This window comes from Myodes glareolus, chromosome 1 (genome assembly GCF_982192425.1).
Source record: "Myodes glareolus chromosome 1, mMyoGla1.1, whole genome shotgun sequence".
Taxonomy (NCBI): Eukaryota; Metazoa; Chordata; class Mammalia; order Rodentia; family Cricetidae; genus Myodes; species Myodes glareolus.
In genome coordinates, this window is record NC_142026.1 from 39,973,728 (window position 1) to 39,999,497 (window position 25,770).

Genomic DNA, 25,770 nt, shown 5'->3' on the forward strand with positions numbered 1-25,770 from the left:
CTATTGAATGAGGTCCCAGACTCTGGATTTAAAACTTGAACATTATGGTTTCTAATATGTACCTTCTAGTGCTTTAATTTCAGTTGATTTTGGCTTGGTTGAAATTTGCTTGCCCAGTTAATATAGTCTTTCTTGGAATTCTGGCCATCGCTGCTCAGAAGCTAGAGGCATCTACTCAGAATCCTGTTTTATGTCTCTGGTTCTTGGTATCAGTATAGCCCATAACAGTGATGTGTTCATCGACCGTGTATTTTGTTCTCTTCCCTATATGTTGGAACTGTAATATGGGGATGGATCCCATCAAGCTGATTTGAGGTTTCAAAGGTGTAACTAGTTGTACATTAGTTTAAAATTTTGTGTATGATGCTCTGGGGTCGACCAGGGACTTAATGTTTTCTAAACAATACCATTTATAGATGTTTAACTTAATCAGGATTACATGTAATGTGTCTTTTTATTTTATTTTATCTTACTTAAAAAAAACTCTTTTTTTTTTTTACATACCAATCCCTGTTTCCACTCCCTCTCCTCCTCCCAATCCCTTGAGCTTCCCCCCACCCACCCCCATCCACTCCACAGAAGGTTAAGGCACATTGCTTTAAGAAAGGACCAAGGCCCTCCCTACTACATCTAGATTGAGCAAGGTATCCCTCCAAAGAGAATAGGTTCCAAAAGATCAGTAAAAGCAGTAACACATGGAGACTTCTTATTAATTATGAAAGCTCAGCCTTGGCTTAGACTTCTTCTAACTAGTTTTATAATGTTAATTCACACATTTTTATTAATCTGCGTGCTGCCATATGGTTCATGGCTTTTCTCTCTCCTCCTACATGTCCGGCCTCCTCTGTGTTCGGCTAACAATTCCCCCTTCTTTTTCTCAGAGCTCTCTCTGTCAGGAAGTCCCACCTATACCTCCTACCTAGCTATTGGCCATTTAGTTTTTTATTAAACCAATCACAGTGACATATCTTTACACACTGTAATCAAATATCTCACAAGAACTATACTTGATTATATTGCGTCTTAGTGTCTGTGTTACACAGGGTCCTCTATTTCATTAAGGGCTAAATATCTTTCAGTGGTCTTGCATTCTTCAGAACGGAGCGTATATGCTGTGCCATCTCCGTGTCCCTAGAATAAAACTCCCCACTTTCCCAAAAGTCTGCATTTGTCCCAAATAAAATTTAAAGGCCCGGTAACAAAGGTCATGTGGTGGAACAGACTCAGCTATGGATCCTGGCTGCCTGATACAGTAGTATATTACTATCACTGATACAGTAGTTCGTTATACTAATAAGCTCCAAAACTAAGTATGCAATGCACAAATATCATTTTATAGTAATCAGAACTTCCGAATGAATATTCTTCTTCTTAGTGAGAATCAGTGAACTTTTTTTTGAGAATTTCATACATAAGTACAGTCCATTTTGATTATATCTGCTCCTGCACCTGCAACTCTTCCTGTGCCCCCACCCATTCCCCCTCTCAAATTTATGACCATCTCCTCTTCTGTGTGTGTGTGTGTGTGTGTGTGTGTGTGTGTGTGTGTGTGTGATCTATTGAGTCCAGTCACCATTGCCCACGTGCACATGGGTATAGGGCTGACCAATGGAGCGTGGGCAACAGTCACAGGACCTTGTCCCTGAAGCGACTGACTCAGCTTTCCTGGACAGTCATCAGCAGCCTTTAACTCCTTAACTGGAAGTGGATCCTCCTAAACCCTTGCCTGATTCATGCTGGAATGTTGATCGGTATGGTCTTATGCACGTCTAGCATCGGCAGCCATAGCTTTTGAGAAGTCATGGGCCTGTTGTGTCCAGAAAATGTGATTTTGCATTAGTCCTCATGATGTTTTTTTTAAAGGAAGTTTACAACATAGTAGGTTTCCATGATGGTCTTTCCAAATGGTCTTAGGGTTATTTATTCTTCTTCCCTGTCTGCTTTACCCTTACACTCCTGCACTCCCTGCCCTATACTGCGTAAGTCCCACCCATTTTTCCCTTTCTCCCTTAATAGCACCTATCCTCCTCCTCTCTCTCCCTTCCACCATGGTCCCTTGGAAGCTTCCTGGTTTCTGTGTGACTCTGAGTTATGCACTCCAACCTAAGGATCCAGAGCTAAGGATCCACAAATAAGAGAGAACATGTGTTTCCATTTGTTGGTCTTGGTTGCCTCATGCAACTTATTATCTTGAACTATGTAGAAAGGTATTAGTGAACTGGAAAAGGTAATAGCTTACTAGAGAGAGAGTCTGAAGATCCTTAAATCTCTGAGCCAGTTTCATTGATCTGCACTGGTGTTTGTATGAGATACATGAATTACAGAATGAAAGTGTCAACTCAGTGACCGAAACAGTCATGAGTAGTTTAATGTTTCTTCTGAGATAGCATTAATAGAGTAGAAAGAAAGTCTCAAGTTGCCTTCTGGAAACCAGGCTTATTGAACAATCAGTGAAGACTTGCAGTTAGTTCTATCCAACTTTAGCTTGCAGATTGCATCCCACTACCGTGCACAAGCATAAGGAAAATTGCTTCAGCCATCGAAACCCTCTGTATGTTGTAAAAACAGTTCTGCCTTTGGTTGATGCTTGTGATTCAATCCAGAGATCTTTATTTTTATGATTCATTGAATTTTTGGCTGATTGCTAAAATCAACTTCCATTTCATTTTTGGAGAGCATCCTTAAGATACATTTCAGTCACATGCTTGTATGCGGTACAGCCTTAAAGAATTCTCTGGTTACAATAAGGCATTTGGCTGGCTGGGTTTTCATCTTCAGAGTGGATAAGATGATAGCAACAGGCAACCACATTGCGTTTCCTTTGAACAAGGCTCTTGTCTGAGATGTATGAATTCATTTAATCCTTACAAAAGCCTATTTTTAATCACATCTTAGAGAGGAAGTAACTAGGGCAAGCGAACGTTCCGTCACAGGCCCACAGTGTCAGAGCTCTGAAACCAAGAAGCAAAGCCATGCAGGTCTGCTCCCGAGTCTTGCTTTTTAATAACTTTGTTAGTCTGTGCCCTGCAAGAACATAATCCAATTGGATCGAAAGACAGATAGGCAGATTTCCCCTGCTCAGTCATCTCAGCCTACAATTTTAATAACCACAGTCTAGATTACTTTTCTCATGCTTGCTGCCTATACCTAAACAGTTTGGCCATAAAGAAAATCCTACTTGTTTCTGTCTTCTATAAAGACTATTAAGAGTTGATAGCTTGCTGAGGGCAGGAGATGAGTTGTCTTTAAGGGTGTGGCTCCCGGTAGGTTGGTCACAATCTGGTGGGTGGCCCCACACTGGAGTACATGGGCTGCTACAGAAATTAGACTCTGTGGGTTATTAAACAAAAAAAAAAAGACAAAAAATTCAGGTGGGTAAGTATTTCTGGAAGGAATAAATAGGAACTGTTAGGGTAAATATTATTAAAATGCACAGCATACATATATATAAACTAAGCCAAGAATTAATACAAATATTACATAAAAGACTGATTCAGTGTCACCTCAATTCAGCTGAATTACATCTTTCTAGTTGGTAACATTATTCCAGGAGAGTACGTTTTAAACAGTATTTCATTTTGAAGTACATTTTGAAATTATATAATGTAATGTTTTGACACACTAAGTCTTTGCTCATATATATATTTATATGTATAATTATGATTCTTAGAAATATCTCTCCTACACTCATTCTGCCATTGCTTTTGAGGCTCTATCTCTTTCCTCTTTCTTCACTCCTGTTAAAGGAGACACTGTAACTTATTCTTGTTTTCTTTTTAACTTTGTTGTAAATATTTCCCCTATAGTGTTTGATAATTATAGTTGTTGTCAACACTTCTGATAAATAATAAATCTGTTAGCTCTAAAGCATATTTCCTCAACTAGTAGAAACTGACAAGTTCAGAGGAAACAACTGCCACATTTTGTTGAAATGAAGTGATTTTCTCCAGTTTTTGGAAAAACGTAAGCAGCCTTGATAGACTGAAGTTGCACCATACTCTTGCTATTAGATTTTATCATGCTTGAGTTTTATGTGGCTCTGTTGGTCCTGCTGTGACACAGATAAGTGAATGCCCTTTTGGATGCTTATTAATAAGATCATGTGACAGTAGCACTGATCACTAACATTAATCTCTTTCTGGGAAAGGCATAAGATTCTTTCAGTGATTTATTGATATAATTTTAATAGTAATGCTTAATTTTTCTATCAGTAATTTTTTAAATCTCTGTCAGTGTATGTGGCTACACATTTACTGTTTTTGTAATAAATGCAAGCGTTCTTTGGCAGATAATATACTTTGTTATAAAAGTCTTAGATCTCATTTGGAAAGAATGTCATTTAAAGTCTCTGGAGGGTGATTTCATCTTTCTTGGCATCTTTTTTGAAAACAATGAATTGTGTTACGACTACTAAAACTAATATGTATTTACATTATTTAAAAAAAATTCTTTCCTCTGTTATATTCTCAAATCTAGGATTTTCAAAAGAAACAATCAATCTTAACCATGCTATTTGCCATCTAAGTTTAGCACAGGTCACACTTTAGAGATGGGATGGCTGCCCGTGGAAAGGGGTAAGAAATTTTTATTTAATGTCTAATTTAAGCCAAAATTCTACAATATTTAACTAGTTACACACAGAATCATTTAAGTAAAGAAGAAATGAAACACGAAGTACATTTTTTTCTCTGTGATTAAAAATATCAAATTAAAGATAGAACCCAAATACATCTTATCATACCATTTGTTTGGTGAGGCTTTTAAATGTTCCTATTTTAATAATTAGAAGAAAATTATCCTTGGTGTTGAGGTCTGATGTCTGGCTACAGTCTAAATCCTGTCCTGTCAAATGAGAAAATAACATGGGTTGATGTCATTGAAGTTGGGAGGTACTGATTCTTGAGCACCTTATGATAGGGGTCAAATCAGCCAGTATTAGATCCATGTTCATAAGTATTCCTATATGACCACATTTAGTCTTATAGGATGTAGCTTTAACCTTTAATAATAATAGAGCAGATACATTAGAAAGGAAAATGTTCGTTATCTGATTCAGTATGCACAAAGGACAATACGAACTCCTTTCCTGTCCCTATCCTAGAATCTGATTAGCACAAGAACCCAGATGCCTGGCATTGAAGTCTTAGCTGGGTCATCCTTACAGCCTCAAAAGCTGTTGTGACTGAAATAGAAATGCATTCCAAATGTCTGCTACTAAAAGCCAAGTTCTTCATAGTGCTAAGGTTAATTTTCTTAGGTACCACCTCTACTATGCTGAGAATTCCTGAAAGTGGACCTGTTGATAAATACATTCTAGCTATTTATACTGCCTTGGTGTTTTGCAAAATCTCTAACCATATTGACAAGTATTTTGATTTTATAATTGGTGTGGTTGGGCTCCAAACAATTTGTACATAATGATCCTTGCAGACTGTATGCTTAGCCAAGTAAGGTCCTATGCTGTTGGGACCATTCACAGCCAGATTAAACTTATTTATACAGTAGTTCCGATATTTTATGAAACTGGCATTTGACACCAACACAATGCTTGCTTTTACACGTTGGATACTTTTATCACCATTGGTGCCATCCATCTTCACAAGTACTTAACCCTATTACACGTTGGTGGCCTACTGAACTTAAAGCTGCAGGAGCGAAGACATCTGTCCATTATCTTAAGTGCATGCAGTTAGAAAAGGCACATTTTTACTAAGTAGTCTTATCTTACTGTCAGTACTACTTTAGGGTAGGAAGAGGTAGTGTCACACATACATTTCCAGGGTATGAGAGTGTGAAAATGCTGTCCGTTTAGAGACTGGAGCATCATGAGACGTGACAAGAAAATAAATGAGAGGTGGTAGTTGAAGTGGTTCTGGGCTCCGAGAATCTGAGAAAAGCAATTAAATATCTACTTTGGTATATACTCAAGATTCACTTAGTGTCCATCTGTAAGTTCCAAGTGTAGGTAGAAGTTTCCTGTCCAGCAGCCGCTCTCAAATACTCTTTCGGGGGCTTAATATTAATTACAAATGCTCGGCTGACAGCTCAGGCTTGGTAGCTCAGGCTTGGTACTAGCTAACTCTTACACTTAAATTAACCCTTTTTTAGATCTATGCTTCTCCACATAAGAAAAGGTGACTTGGAACCTTTTCTCAGTTCAACGTGCCCATCTTGCTCTCTCTGCATCTGCCAGCAGCTCTCTTACTCAGCCCGTCTTCATCCCAGAATCCTCTGATTGTCCTGCCTAACTTTATCCTTTCTTGCTATAGACCAGTCAGCGGCTTCAGTAACCAATGAGAGTAGCACATATTCACAGCGTGCAGAAGCACGATCCCAAAGCACTCCAGGAGTTAGCTACAAAGGACAGAATGATGGCAACTAAAGACCCAAATCACAAATAAAAGGAGAACCAAATCCACCTGAAGTCAAGCATCTCAAGACTATCAAAAACATTTGCTTTGGGGAATAGTTTGCCCTGCTGTTCACCAATCTAGACATCTACAATTATCATGTTTACACCCTTACTTCTAAAGCTGACTTTCAAAGGTACAATTTTAATCACATCACCCCATGCTGAAAAACCTTCGGTGACTCACAGTTCACTGCGGAATCAATTTCCAGCCTTTTCTCCTTTTTTGACAGCCAGTGTGATAGATGATGGATGCCCTTCATTCCACAGCTCCGCAGCCTCCGCTGGTATGCCCAGGGTTGTCTGCAGATTGAAGCATGCTAGCCCAACTATGCCGCCTCCTCTCTAACTCAGGAAAGCCTATTACAGTACACACAAGAAAAAAACATCACTGTGTGCTCCAGCATATCCCAAACTAAATTATTTCCCTACTCTGTGCTCTTCCTACTATTCAGAAAGTACTTGCATCATGCCTTAAAATTAGCTGTAGAATAGGTCATGACCCTCCAAGGCAAAAAGCACAACTCTCCTTACAAGTCTAAGTTCTTCACGTAACGTATAATACATCTCCTGTCTGAGTTTACATCATATCTGATGGTTGGCTCCTCCCGTAGTCCTGCTTGCCACAGCCGCCAGGCTTAGGATTTGTTTCTCAATTCAGGTTTCTAAACATTGTGAAACATAAATTACAGTTATGAAAGTCTTTGCTTTGCTTCTTTCTGACAAAAATATTCTCTTCCCACTTCCAAATCCCCTCAGCCTCTACTCAGTCATGCTTCACTTGGCACAAAATCACATCTTTTTGCTACTCTAGGAGATCTTGTGGAGAGAGAGTTTATGCTATGGCAGCCAAAGCCTCCAGCCAGATTATGGGACCATCTCTGTGTTCTCACACTCCTTTGTGTCTCAAGTATTTGGTTCCTGTTTTCTCTGACCTTCAAACTTGTCTAACTTTGCATTCTTACTATAAATTCATCAAGACCAAGAATCATGTATGTTTTACTTCATGTTCATTGAATTCAGTGTAAAGGCTACACTGTTCTGCTGAAATTGCATTATTACAAGCCATTGGTAGATGTTGGTATTTTTGTTACCTTATATAAAAAGCTGTGTATGGAAAGGTGTAATGATTTATGGGAACAGGTGCATTTCCATAAATGAGAAGATTATTTGTAAATTCCTATTCTTACATTGGCACTCTCTCGAGGGTTTCAATGCCTGTAATATAAGTCCTACGCCACATTTTTCAGAAAGTGGGGAAAAAAATCAATGGAACCTGGATTTCTGCTTTGATATTTCTCAGAATCTCTTGTTGAAGCATTGGGGGGGGGGCAGAAGAAACTTTGATACGGTAGCTTTCAGTGTTATCTTACTAGTTACATATCATCAGTACAGAAAACACTGTATATAGTACCTGTCCATTCCTGAGCTGGTTTATGACTTGGGTTAATGCAAATGAACTCAGGTGTTCTCTGAAGATTGTAGTCCTCAGAATACAGAATAGGAATAGTAGGATCAGAAACAGGAATAATTTGTCACTCAATAATAGAGTTGTCAGTGTTGTCTTTTTGTCATGTTAGAAAACGAGAAAATATGTACAAGGACAGAGAATTCCAATTTTTATAGGAACACTGAAGCTAAGACAAATGAGGATGTCCTACATAGTTCCAAGTGTAATGGATAATCAATAAATAACTTAGCCTAGGAACCGCTGTCTATCGATCATTCAGATTTTATTCATATGGGAGATAGATAGATCGGTGGATAGATGGATAGATGGATGGATGGATGGATGGATAGATAGATAGATAGATAGATAGATAGATAGATAGATAGATAGATAGATAGATAGATAGATAGATAGATAGATGGAGAGACAGACAGACAGACAGACAGGAGAGAGTGATATATGAGGGTTTTTGCTAATTCCTGCCACTTATTTGCATGTTAAATTGTATATTAAAACAATACCCCCCAATGTTGACGTAAGTTTTCAAAGACATTAATTTAACATTAGGAATCTTATCAAGGAAGAAGTGATTTCAAGTTGGCTCTCTTGTAGCTTAAGATCTGTTTAGTTTTACAGGCGTCTCAGCAGCGGGAAAGGAGATCGGACGGTCTCGCGAGGAGTCCAGTCCTTTGATCTCAGAGCCCAAGAGGCTGCGCGGCATGTGCATGCGCTTGGCGTATTTTCTGCTCGAGTTTGTTTCCGTGTCTGTGCATGCGTCTGTGTGCCAATGCTGAGTCTTTGCCTCTGTTTTTATGCTGAATACATGTGTGGATTTATCTTTTAGATTTCCATGTGGAGGAGGCCCTGGACTGGCCTGGAGTGTACTTGTTACCGGGCCAGGTTTCTGGTGTGGCCCTGGATTCTAAGAATAACCTAGTGATTTTCCACAGAGGTGACCATGTTTGGGACAGAAAGTAAGTAATATTCTTTTCTCCATTGAATTAAGAGTACGTACAGGTGAACTCTTGTTTTAGCTTTTTCCTTCGGGTTTTTTTTTTTCAAAAATTCTGAAGAAGTGTGGGTGCATGTGAAAGTTAGGTGGCTCTCCTTATGTGATGCTAGTAGCTAGTTATGAGTTTATCCAGGATTCAGGACTAGTTTTCTGCAGAGTGGATCCTCTGGTTCTGTTGTAGGAGTTCTTTGATTATGTCTTCCCTTTCAGATCTATGATTTCAAGAATTGGCGTGAGATGTTTGTCTTATGTTTCCGTATCAACCTATATACATTCTGGGATTTATTCTTATATAGAAAACATATTTGTTATTCCAGCACCCAACTATGAAAAATAGCAGAGGGGAAATCTTGTGCATCATAAAACAAAGTAGTCACACATACTAGTTTATAGGAAAGGCAGGAACAGCCTGAAATCCTGCCTGCCTATTATCTCCATCTTCTTGAAACTACTCTCTTTTTCCGGGTGAAACATTAAAAGCTCAGCCCCACACTCATGAAACATTTCAAAACTTCAAAGAAAGCAATCCAGAGAAGCAATCCTCTAGAAAGTTACTAGTTAGCTACAGAAAAACATTTTGCTATTTCCCAGCTTGCTTGGGAAAAAAAAAATGCCATCAGGCTTGACTCTTCCTGTCCTGCCCCTCCTGTCATCTCATGCCATGGAAAACAGTGTGAACCTTTTGGACATTGTGATTGGAAGGGTTTGGCTTCCATGAGTGTGGGAGCCATGAGTGCCATGGCCTTCATATTTTCACACAAGTATATTGGTATATAAATTCTTTTATGAGCACTACGTCTAAAGCCAACACTGGAACCATTTAACTTCTGCTGCTTCTTCCTCTGCATTTCCTTTCTGGCCTTTCATTCAATCTTCCACTGTGTTTGGAGGCACTCTAAGGGTCCTGTCTGGATGGATTGCTTACCGTAGGCCCATCAGTGCCTTAAGTGGACAGGCATTATTATCACTGTGACAATTCACATTTTACAAATGAAAACCAAGGCTTTCCTCAGCGTCTCATCAGCAAGTGGCAAAGCTTCAGGTCCTTTACATCTAAAAACAGACTTGGCCACCTAATTGCTTGGTGTTAGCCTTCAGTGAGTTTATAAGTATGCTCAGTGGTTAGATATTTTTAAGTATGCCGCCAAAACATAGTACATTGTTTTGGTTCAACTTACTGATGAATATCCATTTGTAATTTCCTTAACTGCAGATTTACACATGAAAGTAAAGTTTTGAATGTTTTCAGTGAATTTTAATGAGTCTTCTCCTTTCATATGTACAATTATAGACTCTCATCTGGGAAATTGGGGCTCTGCTCCTCTTTTTAAGAGCTCTTGATTCAAATTGTGATAACTCATTCTGTCAAACACATATAGATGAGCTTTTATGCAGTTAGATATGAAATTTAATCGACATTTCAAAAATAGATGAATACTTGTGCTGCTATGTAACTGTCCTTCCTGATTGTCACACAAAGTGAATAGAAGAAAGATACTTGAAAGTCAAAAATAAACAATGGTACTCAGCATGCCATCTTGCCATACTACTGCATTGACTTGGGTGATACTGAGCATCTAATGGTATTTTAACAAGTGCTTTTAAAAGCAAACTATCAGTACTCATTGTGGCATATTCTTCATTTTAATGAATATTGCTACATTTTCTGCATGAATTTCTTACTACATTTTGCCAGACAAGAAAATTACAGCATCATTTTCTCCCATTGATACGGTTTCAGCTGGCAGGAACTAACATTGGACAGAGTCCAGGCTTCCATTTTAATATTATATCCATTTCAAGCAAACAGTAAAGGCTGGAATAATAGTGAAGTAGCAAGGAAGGGCCAGGAGAGGCCAGAGTGAAGGGGGCAACACAAGACTCAGAAACGGGAGCCGTTAGGATGATTCTCTGCAGCTGATGTGGGAGTTCTGGCTGTAAAACTGCTTTTGCCTGACACCCAGCATTCGTCTAGGTACCCAGAATTATATGGAGGTACATTCGCCACCAAACCCTGTGTGTGTGCCAAGGTAAATGCCATGCCATCAGTAAATGGATGCTTTGGAAAATGCAGAGGAAATTGATGGCTTCGCTCATTATCTGTTTCGCCCTTCTCCTCAGCTTTATTTCTTAGCTGTGAGACTGTGTGTAGTCTCTCTCTCTCCCCGGCATGGTCTGCTGGTCACTGCAAGCTTCTCCATTCATAATTTTGAAGATGTCTTCAGGATCACACAGATATCCGCTCCCAGACAGTTTCTACTTTATTATTCATGAAGACAATTAGAAACAGATTGCTCTGCAGGGCTTTGGGGGCTTTTGTTGTTGTTGTTGTTTTAATTGTTTTGAATTTATTCAAAGAAAAGCCTTATACTTGGTTGTGTGAATGGTCATGCATAGCCATCCTTCCTGATGCATGGGTTGGTATAAATTGGGGGAAAAAACATCGTTTTCTTCCTTGAAAGCCAGGCACTGCACAGGGATGCCTTCTTGTAGGATTTATGCCGTACTGATAGAGACTAGAATTAAAGGCTGGTTGAGATTGCATTCTTGTTGCCACACTGTTCACACAGTGGCACTTCCTCTCTTGATCTCAGCTGAGAAGCCATGTGGCAAATCTTACGCTCATTTGCTTTGAAATCTTTCCAATCCAGTTTCTCAGCCCAACAAAATTCTAGGCTTCACAAGGCAAAGGCTTGCTCTAAATCAAATAGAAGTAATTTCTATCTCATAGTTCTTAGAAAGGGATCGCTTCTATGTATCCAACAGAACTTGGGCTCATCCTCTCGGCGCCCCAAGTTTCTTTGAACGCTATTGCAGCAGCTGTCTTCGCGAGTCGCATCCTGAAAACCTCCATCCCTCTCACTCTGTGACTTGAGCTGTTCGAAATCAGTATGCCAATCAAAATGGAATAAATAAGAATCCTAAGCCACTTAACATCCTGAAAAATTATCTTCCTCTTTTGGCTTGATTTCAGTTTTCCTCCTGACTGTCCCCAACTTCAACATGACTACTTTCAAAGATGCTCCATAGAGCAGAAATAGGAAGTGCCTATGGCCAGCAGAGAATAATGCAACTTTAAAGAGACTCCCATCTGCCCAGATGTGAGCAACTAGCCTCCTTTAAACTTTAAGTGTAACTCATCTCCGGGACAGCTGCTTCTTGGTCTGTTCCTCAGAAGGCATCACCACAGTTGAAGGCCTGTTTCTGGGCCTGTCCTTCATTTGTCTCAGACGTGGTTGGATAGTATCAGGAATGACTCATCACAAAACTCTTTTCTCAACTTCATTCCTTTGCCCTGATTTTCAAGTGTTTAAAGTTGTATCCCCGGTGTCATTTATCACTTCCCCACATGGAGTTGGAAGGGATTTTAGAATTTTTTTTTGATTCAGATTTTTAACTGCTACTTACAGGAAAGAAAACAAAAAACTAGGGAAAGGCAAAATTTATCAATTTATATAAATGAAAGCATCAAGGGTATGAAAGCCCAAGCTACATTAACGAGATCCCTATTAAAATTATATTATCATACTTATCTCATAGAGAAGATAGCTTTCATCCTGAAAGTCCAACAGAATGTTCCTAAGGTGAGTTGTGTATCATATATTGGTATGTCTTTTTTCTTTATCCTTGTGAATGTCAGATTTGGGGGTCTAGAATGTTGGATCAACCAAACAAAAGCCAAGATCCCACTAATACAAAATGGGATACCATACATTGAGCACTGCCAGAAGAAAACACCACCAGAAGGCTTGATTTTAGCTGTCAGTGCATCTTTTCTATGTATCATCAGTAGTTCTATGCCTGGACTTTTTCCAGCATTAAGAACGTCCCTATGGGGCTGGAGAGATGGCTCAGCCATTAAAGATTAGGCTCACAACCAAGATTTTATATGTGTGTGTGTGTGTGTGTGTGTGTATAAATGTCACTGTGTATGGACATGCTATTCAATTATGATGCCCTTCCAGATGCCATAAAGTTCTTCACATGCTAAACTCAAATCTGTGTCTACCTTCATCATAATAATTTAGGATGGACGTTGTCCTGTTTTTCCATGTCTTTATTTGCATTTTTAAGCTAAATGTTCCCCAGGCTCTCAACTATTTTAATGATTGATTATTTTCATTTGAAAGCACTTTGATTTCTTAGATCTTGAATTTCTTTCTTCTGAAAGTGGCCACATTACCTCTTGTATTGAATCTGGGTAGTGGTACATCACTTTCTTTGCTGTTGTTTTCTAGATATGTATTAGTATCATTGGATTGTGTTTTCTGCGTATGTGTTTATATATGTGCCATGAGTCTGTGGGTATCTGTGTGTTTGTGTGCCTTTGCCTGTGTTGTGTGTATTTGTATGAGTGTGTACATGTGTGTGTTTATATGTGTGTCTCTGTCTCTCTCTTTCTCTATCTCTCTCTGTGTCCATGTGTCTGTGTGTGTTTTGATGGGCACCAAATTCAGAAATTTCCTCAGCCAGGCAAGCCCTCTGTCACTGAGTTTCTCCTTCAAATCATTATTTTATTGTTCTTTTTAATAAAAGAAAAGAGTGTCAGGTTGCTCTCTTTTAATTTTTAATCTCCTAAAGTCTTCAAATAATACATATAAAAGAAGCCAAAAAGTTTTTTCCAAAAACGTTTATTTGCTGTTTTCAGAATATTAAATTTAAAACTTTGTCACAGATATGTGTCACTTCAATAGGTTTGACATTGTTTAAATTTACGGATATTTTCATCCTAATTATTCAGAAAATAATGTGTCCTCCTTGTCCTGTATTAGGTATCTGACAAGCACACCTTTCGTGCTTTATAAATGTAGTTTAAAATGTGTGTCTAGGGTCTGGAGAATTGACTAAACAGTGAAGAGCACTGGCTGCTCTGTCAGAAGACCCAGGTTCAATTCCCAGCACACATATGACAGGTAACAACTGTCTGTAACTACAGTTCTAGGGGATCCAACACCTTCACACAAACATATATACAGGAAAAACACCAGTGCACGTGAAATAAAAGTAAATAATTTTTTTAAATGTGCGAGTAAGTGCATGGTTAACCCTGTAAGCTGTGTGCGCTGAGAACTTGAGATCTTTCGATTTCCTCGTGTAGCTCTCAAACCAAGTCTTCACTGATGCCCATCACAGAGGACTGTTGCTTAGATTTGTTGGTTTAGAAATCGATTTTCCTGCAAATTTGAGTTAAGGAAAAAAAAATCCATTGCAGGATTTGCCTCTGTAGCTTTCAGGAGCCTGCAGTGATTTTATCTGACTGAGGTTTTGCTTCAACATCTGCCATTTCTTTTATACCTTAAAATTTGATTAGGCCCGAACAACACAACTCAAACTGTCTGAACCATCCCAAATCCCTGTGTATCTGGGAGAAACTTGGGCTTTCTAAAAGGACGGCCCCCATAGTCTCCTCCCTTCTGCCGTGTTGCCGTCACCTGAACTGCACAAGCATCTTCTTCCACTTCCGCGCCTCTCTGTGATTCATCTTCATCCTTGCGCTAACCTCCCCTCAACTACATCTATGCCATAAATCTGAATCATGGAAATTCCAATGCAGTCAACTCTCAAAAGAGAAAAGCCGCCGTGTTTATAGAGACAGGTTGACCTGACTTTTTCTTGGTAGCTGCTGCACAGCTTTCAGATATGCAACAAAATACTTGAATTGCCTGCATATCAGCTCTTTGTCTCAAATGAAAGGGAGGGGAATAATTACCTTATATTGCTTAATAACAACATGAATTTGACACGTCATTTGTGCCCAGTGGTCATATTGATGGAACATGATCTAAAGCCCAAGACCCTTGGCATCTGGCTCTACACTCTCTTCTGCTTATCGGGGTCTCCCAGCCAAGGCCCGTCAGAGGATTAAACAGTACTGCTGATTTCTTTGTCTTCCCCATTTTCTTATCACAGGGGTTTTCCAAACTATGCATGCAAATCAGGATTTTTTTAATGTAATATTTTAAGCATATCCCACTTAGGGGGGCTTTATAAGCTGTTCCCCTAACAGTAAAGACACATTTTTTTACTTATTTGTTCAATTGGAAACCTATGGTTTCTTTCACAGTCTCTTAATTTATATAATTACAGCAACACGTCTTTTCCTTCTTTACTTTATTACTTATTTTGCATTCCCTTAATTTTGATTGATTGCACGAAAGTTTATTTTGTACTTTATTCTAGCCTTTTGTATGTGTGTGAAAATGGAAAAGCATTTCTTCTCAGCCTTATCTAAACTGTTTGATTAGCTAGTAATGTGCAAAATCATTAATGGGGATTTCAAACTGTTAAAATAAAGAACTGATGAATTCCAGCCCATAGGCCACTGCTCAGTCTTTGCAACCGAGTGCTTTTTTAAGAAGCGTACAAAATCCCTCAGTGCTCCGGGCACTGTGTGAAATGTGCAGGGTATTATTAGACCCCGTGAAAAGTGAAATGTGGTTGAAATAAAGACTTCTCTGCAGCACAGAAAGGGGGAATAGCTGCTTTACAACACTAAATAATCAGTTTGCTATAGCAACAATATAATCTGCCATCCATTTGTGCGCTGTTCAAGGGTTACCTTTCTTAGAATTATAAGAGAGTTTATAAACCGTTCTGTTCGGCAGATTGTGTGTGTGTGTGTGTGTGTGTGTGTGTGGCACAGTTTTCTCATTTCAAAAGCAGAGGCTTTGCTCTTATTTATTGCCCTGTGTAACACCGAGACCAGCTGCTAGTTCGTGGAACTCCAGCCATCCCAAGTGAAAGGCTTATGAAAGACCATCAGTTGTTTGAGTGACTGAATGTCCCCTGGTGCTGCCAGTTTAAACACACAGACATCTGCTAAAGGATGTTATATGGGAGGGTTAGGCCTGTCGAATCATGGCTAAAGCCTTTGAATCTCCATTTCTCCTAAGAATTTTATCCTGTCCTTACATGTTAGTCACATTACTAGAAGTGAATTGATAAAATTAAATGGTGTCAGTGTAAGTAGCCTCTTTAATATTTGGATTTTGCTCTCTTTCCTTCGTGTTTCCTTTTCCTTTTTTTTTGTGGGTGGGTGCTAGCTATGTAAAGAGATTCCCTTGCTAGTAAAGTCAAAAGCATACATACTCATGAGCTGAGGGACCCCTAATGGATACATCATAAATGTAGTGATAATCGGTAAAATAAATGTAATTCTTTGGAAAAGTAACTAGTTCAGTATATAAGATGCCATTTTCCATATAGATGTCATAAGTGTGTCTGGAGATAGAAAATCAAGCAAAACCTCTAATATTCTATTGCTATATTGTCGTAAGGTATTGGGAAATACATATTGATAAGATGACAAAGCTGGTGGCTTTAATTGTTCCAAATTATGTTCATAGAGATTTGATTTATTTTCTTTCCATTGTTAACTTCTGTTAGCTTTCTCTTCTAGGTTGGCTGTTCCCTACTTTTCTCCCATACCACGAAAAGATAACTGATGAAGTAAAAGGGATTGACCCTAAATTTGAAGTTAATTTAGGTTTGTTATCATTATTAGAAACCTGCAGCTTCTTAGATAAGTGCAGAGGCCTCACACAGATTGTGTCCGTTAGAGAAGAACATCAGTTCCTTGACGGATGTTTGTCCACATTGTGAGCACTGCAAGACAGTGCATTTCATGAAGGGTGTTCTCACTGACCTGGTCAGCAGCTGCAGGGTTCTCCTTTGACCTGATTGGCATAGGACCCTGAGTCTGAATTATTTATATCTGTTCATTAACGCAGCTTTTATTCTCTGAAGTCAAGCCCAGTGGTCAGGATCTGTGAAAACCAGGGAATAATAATTAAACTTTAAATTTGGGGGATGGAAAATGAAGCTGAACTTCAAAAATAAAGACAGATTCTTATTTTTTTAATGAAATAAAAGAGTTTAATTTTTGTTCATTTTCAAAAAATTACATGACCAGAGATGGACGGTGGATGTCTAAGAAGGAAAGGAGGCAGCTAATTTACAGATTGACTACAACCCATTATTAGGAAACCTGACACAAGAAAATACACTCTGTTTCCATGTGACTTATTATTCTGCAGAGGAGAGATGCAGAATTAGGTGTGCTGAGGTCTGATATGCTGCTGCTTTGTGAAAGGACACAATAGGCCATTGGAATGGCACAGTTACGAGCTAACAATGAGTCCAAACGCTCACTCCTTCCAAAATGAACAGCACTTGATAAGAGTTGTGAGGACTTAAGAATGTTTCATGTCTGCTAGCGGTCAGAAAAGAAATGGGTTCATATATTCTACACCCAAGCAACGAAACTTTTGAGTATTATCAGTGATATAGGGGAATATAAATATGAGCAGTGGATCTATCACTTGTTAATTCCCTGGTTGTGATCTTCTTTGTTGTTTTACAAAAATGTCATTATTGAGGAGAGATGAAAGAGGAAGTCTATACAGATGCTTTGTGCCATTTCTTATAACTGTGTGTGAATCTAAATTCATATCAAATAAAATTGCCCCTAGAAAATGGGGAGGGGGAAACATAGTTTATATACTCAGTCTAGATGTATATCAACAGATAGGGGAAGTGTAGTGTATGTGAGCAATGAAATCTTATTCACCTTTGAAGAACATAATCATGTTATTTGCAGGAAATGAGTATTAAGCAACGCAATTAAAGCTCAGAAAGCCAAATATTGCATTTCATCTCTCATGCAAAATATTAAATTAAAGTAAATAAAAGTGAATGGCACGAGGGAATTATCATAATGGTGGTGAATGTAAACAAAATCAAAATACATAAAAAATTTGTATGAAAATGTCTTAATAAAGTCATCTTATACAATGAGTACACAGTGATTTTAATTCACCAAAGAACAGTAAAATAAGATACATTTCACTATAAAAGAGACATTATAACTGCTAGTTGTTACAGGAAGCATAATTTTCACCTTATTTATAGCCACAGAACCTTTATATAGTCCTAAATTGATTATGAATAATGAGAAATATTAGACAAACTTTAATAGCTGATGAACCAGGGACTCCACCCTGCTATACATAAGAGCATGCTGTGCAAGGTTTGAATTCAACCTCAGGTATCTATTTGCTTATTTTAACTTTAGTTATTTAATGTCATAGCTTAGGAAAGGTAAGATTATTAATGGCTAAATCCTTTATTTTCTAGAGGAACAATTGTAGTATTTCAAGTAAAATTTAAATTGTAATATTATTTCAGGCATAAAAGAAATTCCTGGATGCTTACAATAGCAATAGTGTGTGGCTGTCCTTTACTTACCTACCATGTTTAATGTTACCTTGTAAATCCATACCTTAATTTTGTCTTAACAAGACTTTATATTTAAAATTAATCACATTACCATGAATATCATGTGTTTCATGTGGTTTTTTTGTTACTGATGCTGTGTATGTTTTATAAATATGTGATTTTTTTATTAGTTACTGCTGTGTGGTTTTAACTACACATGCCAACGGGTTTACTTAAGTTTTAGACTGACCAAGATAAATCAATACTTTGTGTTCAATTGAATACATCTTTAATAAGAACTACTTCAGGGACTTACTGTTATCTTTCAGGAAAAATATACCCTAAAGACTTTACTAGTCAAGAAGCTCAGATAATTATGTGATGGATATTTTTAATGGCAAGAGAGTATGATTTAAAACTTTTTGTGCTCCTACTGGGACGTTTCTGTTGGTTCCACCAAAAAAAAAAAAAAAAGTCAGCTAATAAATGAATGCATGATAGATTTGAGCAGCCTATCACCTTCCCAAGTTGTAAATATATCTTGACAAATATTTGATGTTATACCAGTTCTTTTGATTATCCAGTTGAAGTAAAAGAAAACACACATACCTAGTTTACATAGAAACACATCTGTGTGTGCTGATTCAAAGCTTTGTTTTTGAACATGTGAAATGGTTTCTTGGTATTTGGTTCTTTTACACTATTGCTCCATAATAAGCTTAGATACCATCTCATCTTTGTAACATGAACAGTGAACATAAAATAGTCTCCATATTTGAGTTTTCACATTCTCGTTTCAGTTACTTGCAATTAACCCAGTCCAAAAATACTAAGTGGAAAATTCTAGAAATGAATAATTATGCATTTTAAATCTATAACTTTGTTATTTTAAGGGGTATGATAAACTCTCCTCCATCTTGAATCATCTCTTTGACTATCATCTACGCACTGGATCTATCCATCACCGCCTCAGACACTTCGTAGCTGTCTCAAGACCAAGCTGACAGCATTAATGTTCTTTGCTTCAGTCATCTTCACTTGCCCTAAAAATGGTCCCAAATCTCAGGAGCCATAATGCTTGAAATTTTATTTCAAAATTCCAGTATATTTATTAAGCTATTATTTATTGTTTTTAGTCACTTGATGTTCCCAGCCTATAACTGAAGCTTTCTCCTGAGGCAGCTGCATAAGAAAAAGTTGAATAGACACAGGGTTTGGTCCTACCTGTGATTGCAGGCACCAGTGGTGTCTAGGAATGAATCTCCTAAGGATGAGGAGGGGCTAATGTCGACTTTTGAAATGGGAATTGAAACAACTCAGAATCTGTTATAACATGCATTCTAAGGAAACATACTACTATTTAAATATAAATTTAAAAAAATATGTGTGCATAATGGTTTATAGCCCAGAAGATACTGAGTTTAAAAAGCAGAAATTGTTATGTTCATTTGAAAGTTATTCTATAATTATCCATTTTGCACTAATGAAAAGCTGCTAGAAAGAGAAATTTCATGTCTCTAAGAGTACAGTTTGATTCCAATAATAAGTCCTGTTTCATTTTATAGAAATGTTTTGAATGTTGTATGTGTACCCCTTTATGTTCCCACGTTATACATTTGGCTAGGACATTGATTCTTTCTCCCTACTCCTGTCCCACTGTATTCATTACAGGGAAAGTTAAGATAAGCTTACCTCATATAATTTTAAAGAAAACAGCATTAATTTAAAAACTGAGAAAAGCTTTTTAAAAAGTTTTAGTTGTCTTAACAACTCCAGATCAGGGCTTCCCAAACCCTAATGTATAAATGAAACTCTTGTTTCGGACCTGGTGAGTCTGAACATGTACACTGAACACAGCACACTGACCATCCATGATGATTTATTATACAGTTCAAGAGATCATGAAATCAAGAACATCCCAGCCCTTATGAGTTTTATTAAGGTTCTCAAGTAAGTGGCCTGCACTTCTCGAGTGCCCCGGAGTTATGGGTTGTTAATTTTTCCTTTCTAATATTTATTTTCAGCTCTTTTGACAGCAAGTTTGTTTACCAGCAAAGAGGCCTTGGACCAATTGAAGAAGATACCATTCTAGTCATAGATCCAAATAATGCTGCAATTCTCCAGTCCAGTGGGAAGAACCTGTGAGTAAAGTGGCTTACACGCTATTCAAACTGGCACACCTGTGCTGGGTATAAAATACATCATTAGGTCAGGAATCTGTCACAAGACTACCCTTGAGTAGGAAACAAATTGAATCATTCTTTCATTTACTTTCTAAACAAGTGGCTCTGAAGTTTAACTGAACGTTAGAACCATCTGGAGAGCTCAATAATTATATACATACAAAAACTTTGGCCAATTGTGTGTCTTCTTTCAAAATGACTCAGGGTCATTTCCTTACTATGAAAAGTATTTGATGGCCTAGATTGTTAGCTTGATTTAAACACCATGGTTTTAATGTATGCATTAAAGTATGCATGCATCTTACCATACTTATAATCAATATTAATTTGTCCGTTTATAATTTTTAAAAATTCCATTCTGACTTGGTCTGGGCTATGGCAAATGTTATTCCAACTTTCCAGGTGACTATGGCATAGTCAGCATTTAGACAGCTATTGATATGTATGATGAAGTCAGCTGTTGGTCATTAGACCGATAGGTTTAAAAATAATTTCCCTAGTATAGAAATTATATACTCAACCAAGTAATCACTGATAAGAATAAAAGACCTTTTTCTCTTCCCATCAACAAGTGAAGAGTAAACAAGTACCATTTTAAGCTTTTCCCTAGCTTGCACGTGTAATTTGGATCTGAAAGCCACTCATTATTTGGTCTGGTTCCTAGATGGCATTTGGCAGGCAAAAGCAGTTGGCTGATATTCGTGGTCATTGAAAGAAAGGGACACCTGCGTCCAGAGTTACCCTGACCTATTATAACCTGGCAGCTTCCAGGACTATGCCCCCACTCCATCTGCTTAAGCCCAGGGAAGGCCAGCTTCTGTGAATGCAGCTTCTAATAGAGATACTATAATGAAACTTAGGTTTTTTTAAAAAATAATATTTTTGAATAAGTCCGGAGCCGAATCATAATACCATCTCCTTAGAGCTGTAGCCATTAATCAGAGGCATCCTCATCCCTGAACAGAATTAGCAGGGACGGTAGAATAACTGTTGCCAAGCCCATGTGGCCAACTACGAGGTATAAATGCTGCCAGCAAACTATAACCTCGCTTTCAGTGGCCAAAATGGGCATCTAGTTCAGTCAGTTAGTTAAGATCAAAGGGTTATGCACTTGGCTCATGAAAAAAAAAAATCTTGATGCCAATACCCTACTAAGGCTAGATGCAGACCAAGAAAGCTTGGATTCTCAGATGGCATTTGAACAGGGCCACTTTAGTCTATTTCTCATGTGCTAACTTCCTCTGTTCAGGCTTTTCAATCCTGTGGGCCTCTGTCCACATCCCTTACACATACTAAATAGATCAACCTTTTATAATGACTGGTCAGCTCACCACTTCACTATGCCTGGAGGGTCGCAGTCCTTCTGGAAGTGGCTTTCTTTATGTTTCCTTATCTTCCATAGCCATTCTCAGTGCTTTCAAGTCACATCCAGAAGATTGTATGTTGTTATGGTATTATAGGACGGTAGAGATAGCTCAGTTGGTAGAGACCTTGTTATAAGGAACCAGAATCCACATAAAAGCTGGACAGAGTCACATTGGTAACCCTAGTGCTGGGACCAAGATGGGGCAGAGGGACAGAGACATGGGGATGTTTGGAACCATCTGGCCAGTCAGGATAGCCAATTGGTTCCACATTCTGTGAGAGGTCTTATCTTAAAACTTAAGATGGAGAGTGATCAAAATAGACACCTGATATCATTCTCTGGCCAACACATGTGTATGTGCACACATCATGAACAGCCACATAGAAAAATGCCCATAACACTGTATTTTCTTTTAATATATTTTAACTATTCAAACTATAGAAATCCACTGTTATTTCTCAAAGCGGTTTGTTTTATGCATATTCTGAAACATTAATATTTATCGTCTGAAAACTCGCTTTTCATCTGATGTTATTTGTGCTGCTTTTATGTAAATTTTATTTATAGCTCTTAATATGATTGGGTAACTTCTGCTTAAGCTTCGTCCCAGGGAGGTCTCTGCCTGTTCTAACTGGTTATTTTCACTTAGCAATTCATTTTGGTCTCTATTGTAATGGAACAAAAATACTGTCTTTACTTTGGAGAAGTATACTGTGACGTTCCTCTCATTTGTGCTTGGAGAACTGTAACTAAGGTAGTTATTCTCACTTCACAGGTTTTATTTACCACATGGCTTGAGTATAGATAAAGATGGAAATTACTGGGTCACAGATGTGGCTCTTCATCAGGTGAGCTTTCTTCTTGGCGGTATTCAAAGAGAAGCTGAAATGGGTTAGTTTTCAAAAGTCTCTGGATTTTACTGAAATCATTTCTATGACTCAAACATTAGTAACCAAAAAGGGGAGAACAATCATATCTTAATAAGTTCTGTGTGCTTTTATAGAGAACCAGAGACTCAGTGGTTTGTAAGCAACAAATAGATACGTTTCTCCCAACTCTAAATTCTGGGCATCTATGGTCAGGGTACCAGCATGACAGGGTTCTGGTGAGGGTCCTTTCCTGGATTTCAGACAGCCATCTCCTCGATGTCTTGTTTTATGAAGAAGGAAAGGAGAGCAAGCTCTTTTGTCTCCCCTCACAAAGACACCAACCTTCACTATGACAAACAGTTCCTTCCTGCTTCCATGACGTTAGAAGTTAGAATTCTGGCATATAAACTTAGAAGACGCCAATGTTCAGTCTGTATCAATCATTACCTCAACATTTTTCTTTTTGTACTGTACTAGGAAAAGGCAACATGCTATCAGGCCTCTCTCCTCCCTTGTATGCTAACAGCCAGATATGGAGCCTCCCAGTAATGTCTAGAGCCCTTCAAACTTCCTCTTCACTTCCTACATTGCCCGTTATTCCTTTTATCCTTAGGTCTTATTTCTTTCCTTTTCTTTCTTTTTATTTTTGCTTATGCTTTATGATTTCTTTTCTAAGCCACCTTAGTTTTCTATAAATTAAAGCAAAGTCTCTATTAAGTATGTAAACCAAACTTTTGTCCTTTTCAAAAGATACTTTATTTCAGTCATGGAATTGTCTTAAGGCCTCATGCCCATATAACCTTGTTAAATGCAATGATAGTGGTACAGAGTTAGGAAATACAGGGCTGAGACATTCAGAGCTCCAGAGACTCACCAGTGAGTCATTACAGTGTTCTCTGCAAGAGTTGCAGACATCAGTGAATCCCTATGCCTCATATGCTATCTGCTCATTGTAGTATGAGCTAGGGAAGACAGAAAGGAAGTGGAGATGAATGTAATGTTTGAATACTGGTCCCTCCTTCCCCAAAACAATGTGCCTTACCTTATCTGAGGAGTGAATGGGGATGGGGTGGAGGGAATGGGAGGAGGGGAGGGAGTGGTAACTGGGATTAGTATGTATGATGAAAGAAAATCGTTTCTTTAAAAAAAAATAAATGAAAATTCCTCATAATAAATAAATAATGCTGCTTCCTATTTGCTATTTATTAAGTTGCTGGCTTCGGGAAAATAACTTAATTTCCATATGTCTAATTGTGACGTGAATAATTAGACCAGATGATTTCTATGGTCCCATCTTGTTTTAAAAGCATCTTCTTGAGGAAGGGCGAGGTGGGGAGGGGGAGGGAAAAGGGAAGCGAGGGGGAGGGGAAAATTCTTAATAAATAAAGAAAGAAAAAGAAAAACAGGGGGGTTCATTAAAAATTTTAGGGATATCACTAAAAATAACTTTTTAAAAAAATAATATCTGTTGAAAAAAAAGCATCTTCTTTTGAATAAATTTCCGTCTGCCATTTATACTATAATTGCCTATTCAAATGATTGTGTGTGTGTGTGTGTATGTGTGTGTGTGTGAACAATAATGAGGAAACATAGATTAAGCTTTTTTTCCTGTTTTAAAAAAGGTGTTCAAACTGGACCCACATAGCAAAGAAGGCCCTCTCTTAATTCTGGGAAGGAGCATGCAGCCTGGGAGTGACCAGAATCATTTCTGCCAGCCCACTGACGTGGCTGTGGAGCCCAGCACAGGAGCCATCTTCGTGGCAGATGGTTACTGCAACAGTCGGATTGTGCAGTTTTCACCAAGCGGAAAGTTCATCACCCAGTGGGGAGAAGGTACCCTCTACCGATCTCGGTCTCTAGTCAGAATTCTGAGTCCGTAGGAGCAAAAACTAGACATGGGTTTGGTTTTCCCCATATACAATCTGTAATAAATGGTTTGTTTTGATGAATTTGAAAACTTACACAGCTGGGGCATCAGACTTTGAAAGACTCCATAAACCGCGTATCTGCAACTTTTCTTTGTTCTGTAGAAACTTCCGGGAGCACTCCCAAGCCAGGCCAGCTCAGTGTTCCTCACAGTCTGGCCCTTGTGCCTCATTTGGACCAGTTGTGTGTGGCAGACAGGGAAAATGGTCGAATCCAATGTTTCAGAACTGACACCAAAGAATTTGTGCGGGAGATTAAACATGCATCATTTGGAAGAAATGTATTCGCAATTTCATATATACCAGGTATTTTGTTATTGTGTGCTTTGTTATATTGTATTCTGCCCTTTATAGTTTTTTACTTCATGTGTCACTATTCCTTTTGCAGAAATAATGAAGACTCTATAAGAAGTTAACAGCTGTTTGTATTAGGTTTAAAATGTCCCCAAAGACTGGGTTTAAAATATTCCCAAATGCTGATTCCTTTTTACTTATAATCATCCGACCTAGCTGTCAAATAATTAAGATTGCCTTTGATAGAATTGCATTCCAACTATTTCTGTTTAATGTTTCTTGAAAAACTGCTGACTGTCTTAGTTAGGGTTTTATTGGTATGAAAAGACGCCCATGGAAACTCTTACAAAGGAAAACATTTAATTAGTGTTGGCTTGCAGTTCAGAAGTTTAGTTCATTGTTGCTGTGGCAGGAATCATGGTGGCATGCAAGACATGGTGCTGGAGAGGTAGCTGAGCGTTCCACACCTGAATCCACAAGCAACAGGAAGAGCTGAGTGACACTGGGCCTAGCTTGAGCATGGAAACCTCAAAGCCCACCCGCAGTGACGGACTTCCTCCAATAAAGCCACACCTCCCAACAAAGCCACACCTCTTAATTGTGCCTCTACCTATGAGCCTATAGGAGCCATTTTCAATCAAACCATCACAGTGGCCAATTAATTTAAAACAGATTAAAATGTAAAGTAATCGAGGTTTGTGTCTAAATGCCAGGAATGGCCAGGCAGTGGTGGCGCACACCTTTAATCCTGGCACTTGGGAGGCAGAGGCAGGCAGATCTTGGTGAGTTCAAGGCCTCCCTCATCTACTAAGTAAGGTCTAGGACAGCCAGAGATGTTACACAGGGAAACCCTGTCTCAGAAAACCAAAAAATAGATAGATAGATAGATAGATAGATAGATAGATAGATAGATAGATAGATAGACAGACAGACAGATGCCAGGAGAAACAATCAATAAAATCTTGACTTAGAATTTTTATATAAATTGTAGTGGTTTTTAAAAAGTTTTCCCAGGGCAGTGATGGCGCATTCCTTTAATCCCAGAA

The 25,770-nt window shown here is 38.3% G+C and overlaps 1 protein-coding gene across 10 annotated transcripts in view; it reads left to right on the plus strand.

The window, feature by feature from the left end:
• Positions 1-25,770, plus strand: part of Pam (peptidylglycine alpha-amidating monooxygenase) — a 286,594-nt gene that overhangs the window by 240,213 nt on the left and 20,611 nt on the right. For all 10 annotated transcript variants that reach the window (XM_085696100.2, XM_085696107.2, XM_085696114.2 and 7 more), the window contains 5 exons: positions 8,704-8,833; positions 20,112-20,228; positions 22,412-22,484; positions 24,128-24,338; positions 24,536-24,736. In XM_085696100.2, coding sequence (XP_085552226.2) covers positions 8,704-8,833; positions 20,112-20,228; positions 22,412-22,484; positions 24,128-24,338; positions 24,536-24,736 — 732 coding nt within the window. The remainder of the gene's footprint in view (positions 1-8,703; positions 8,834-20,111; positions 20,229-22,411; positions 22,485-24,127; positions 24,339-24,535; positions 24,737-25,770) is intronic.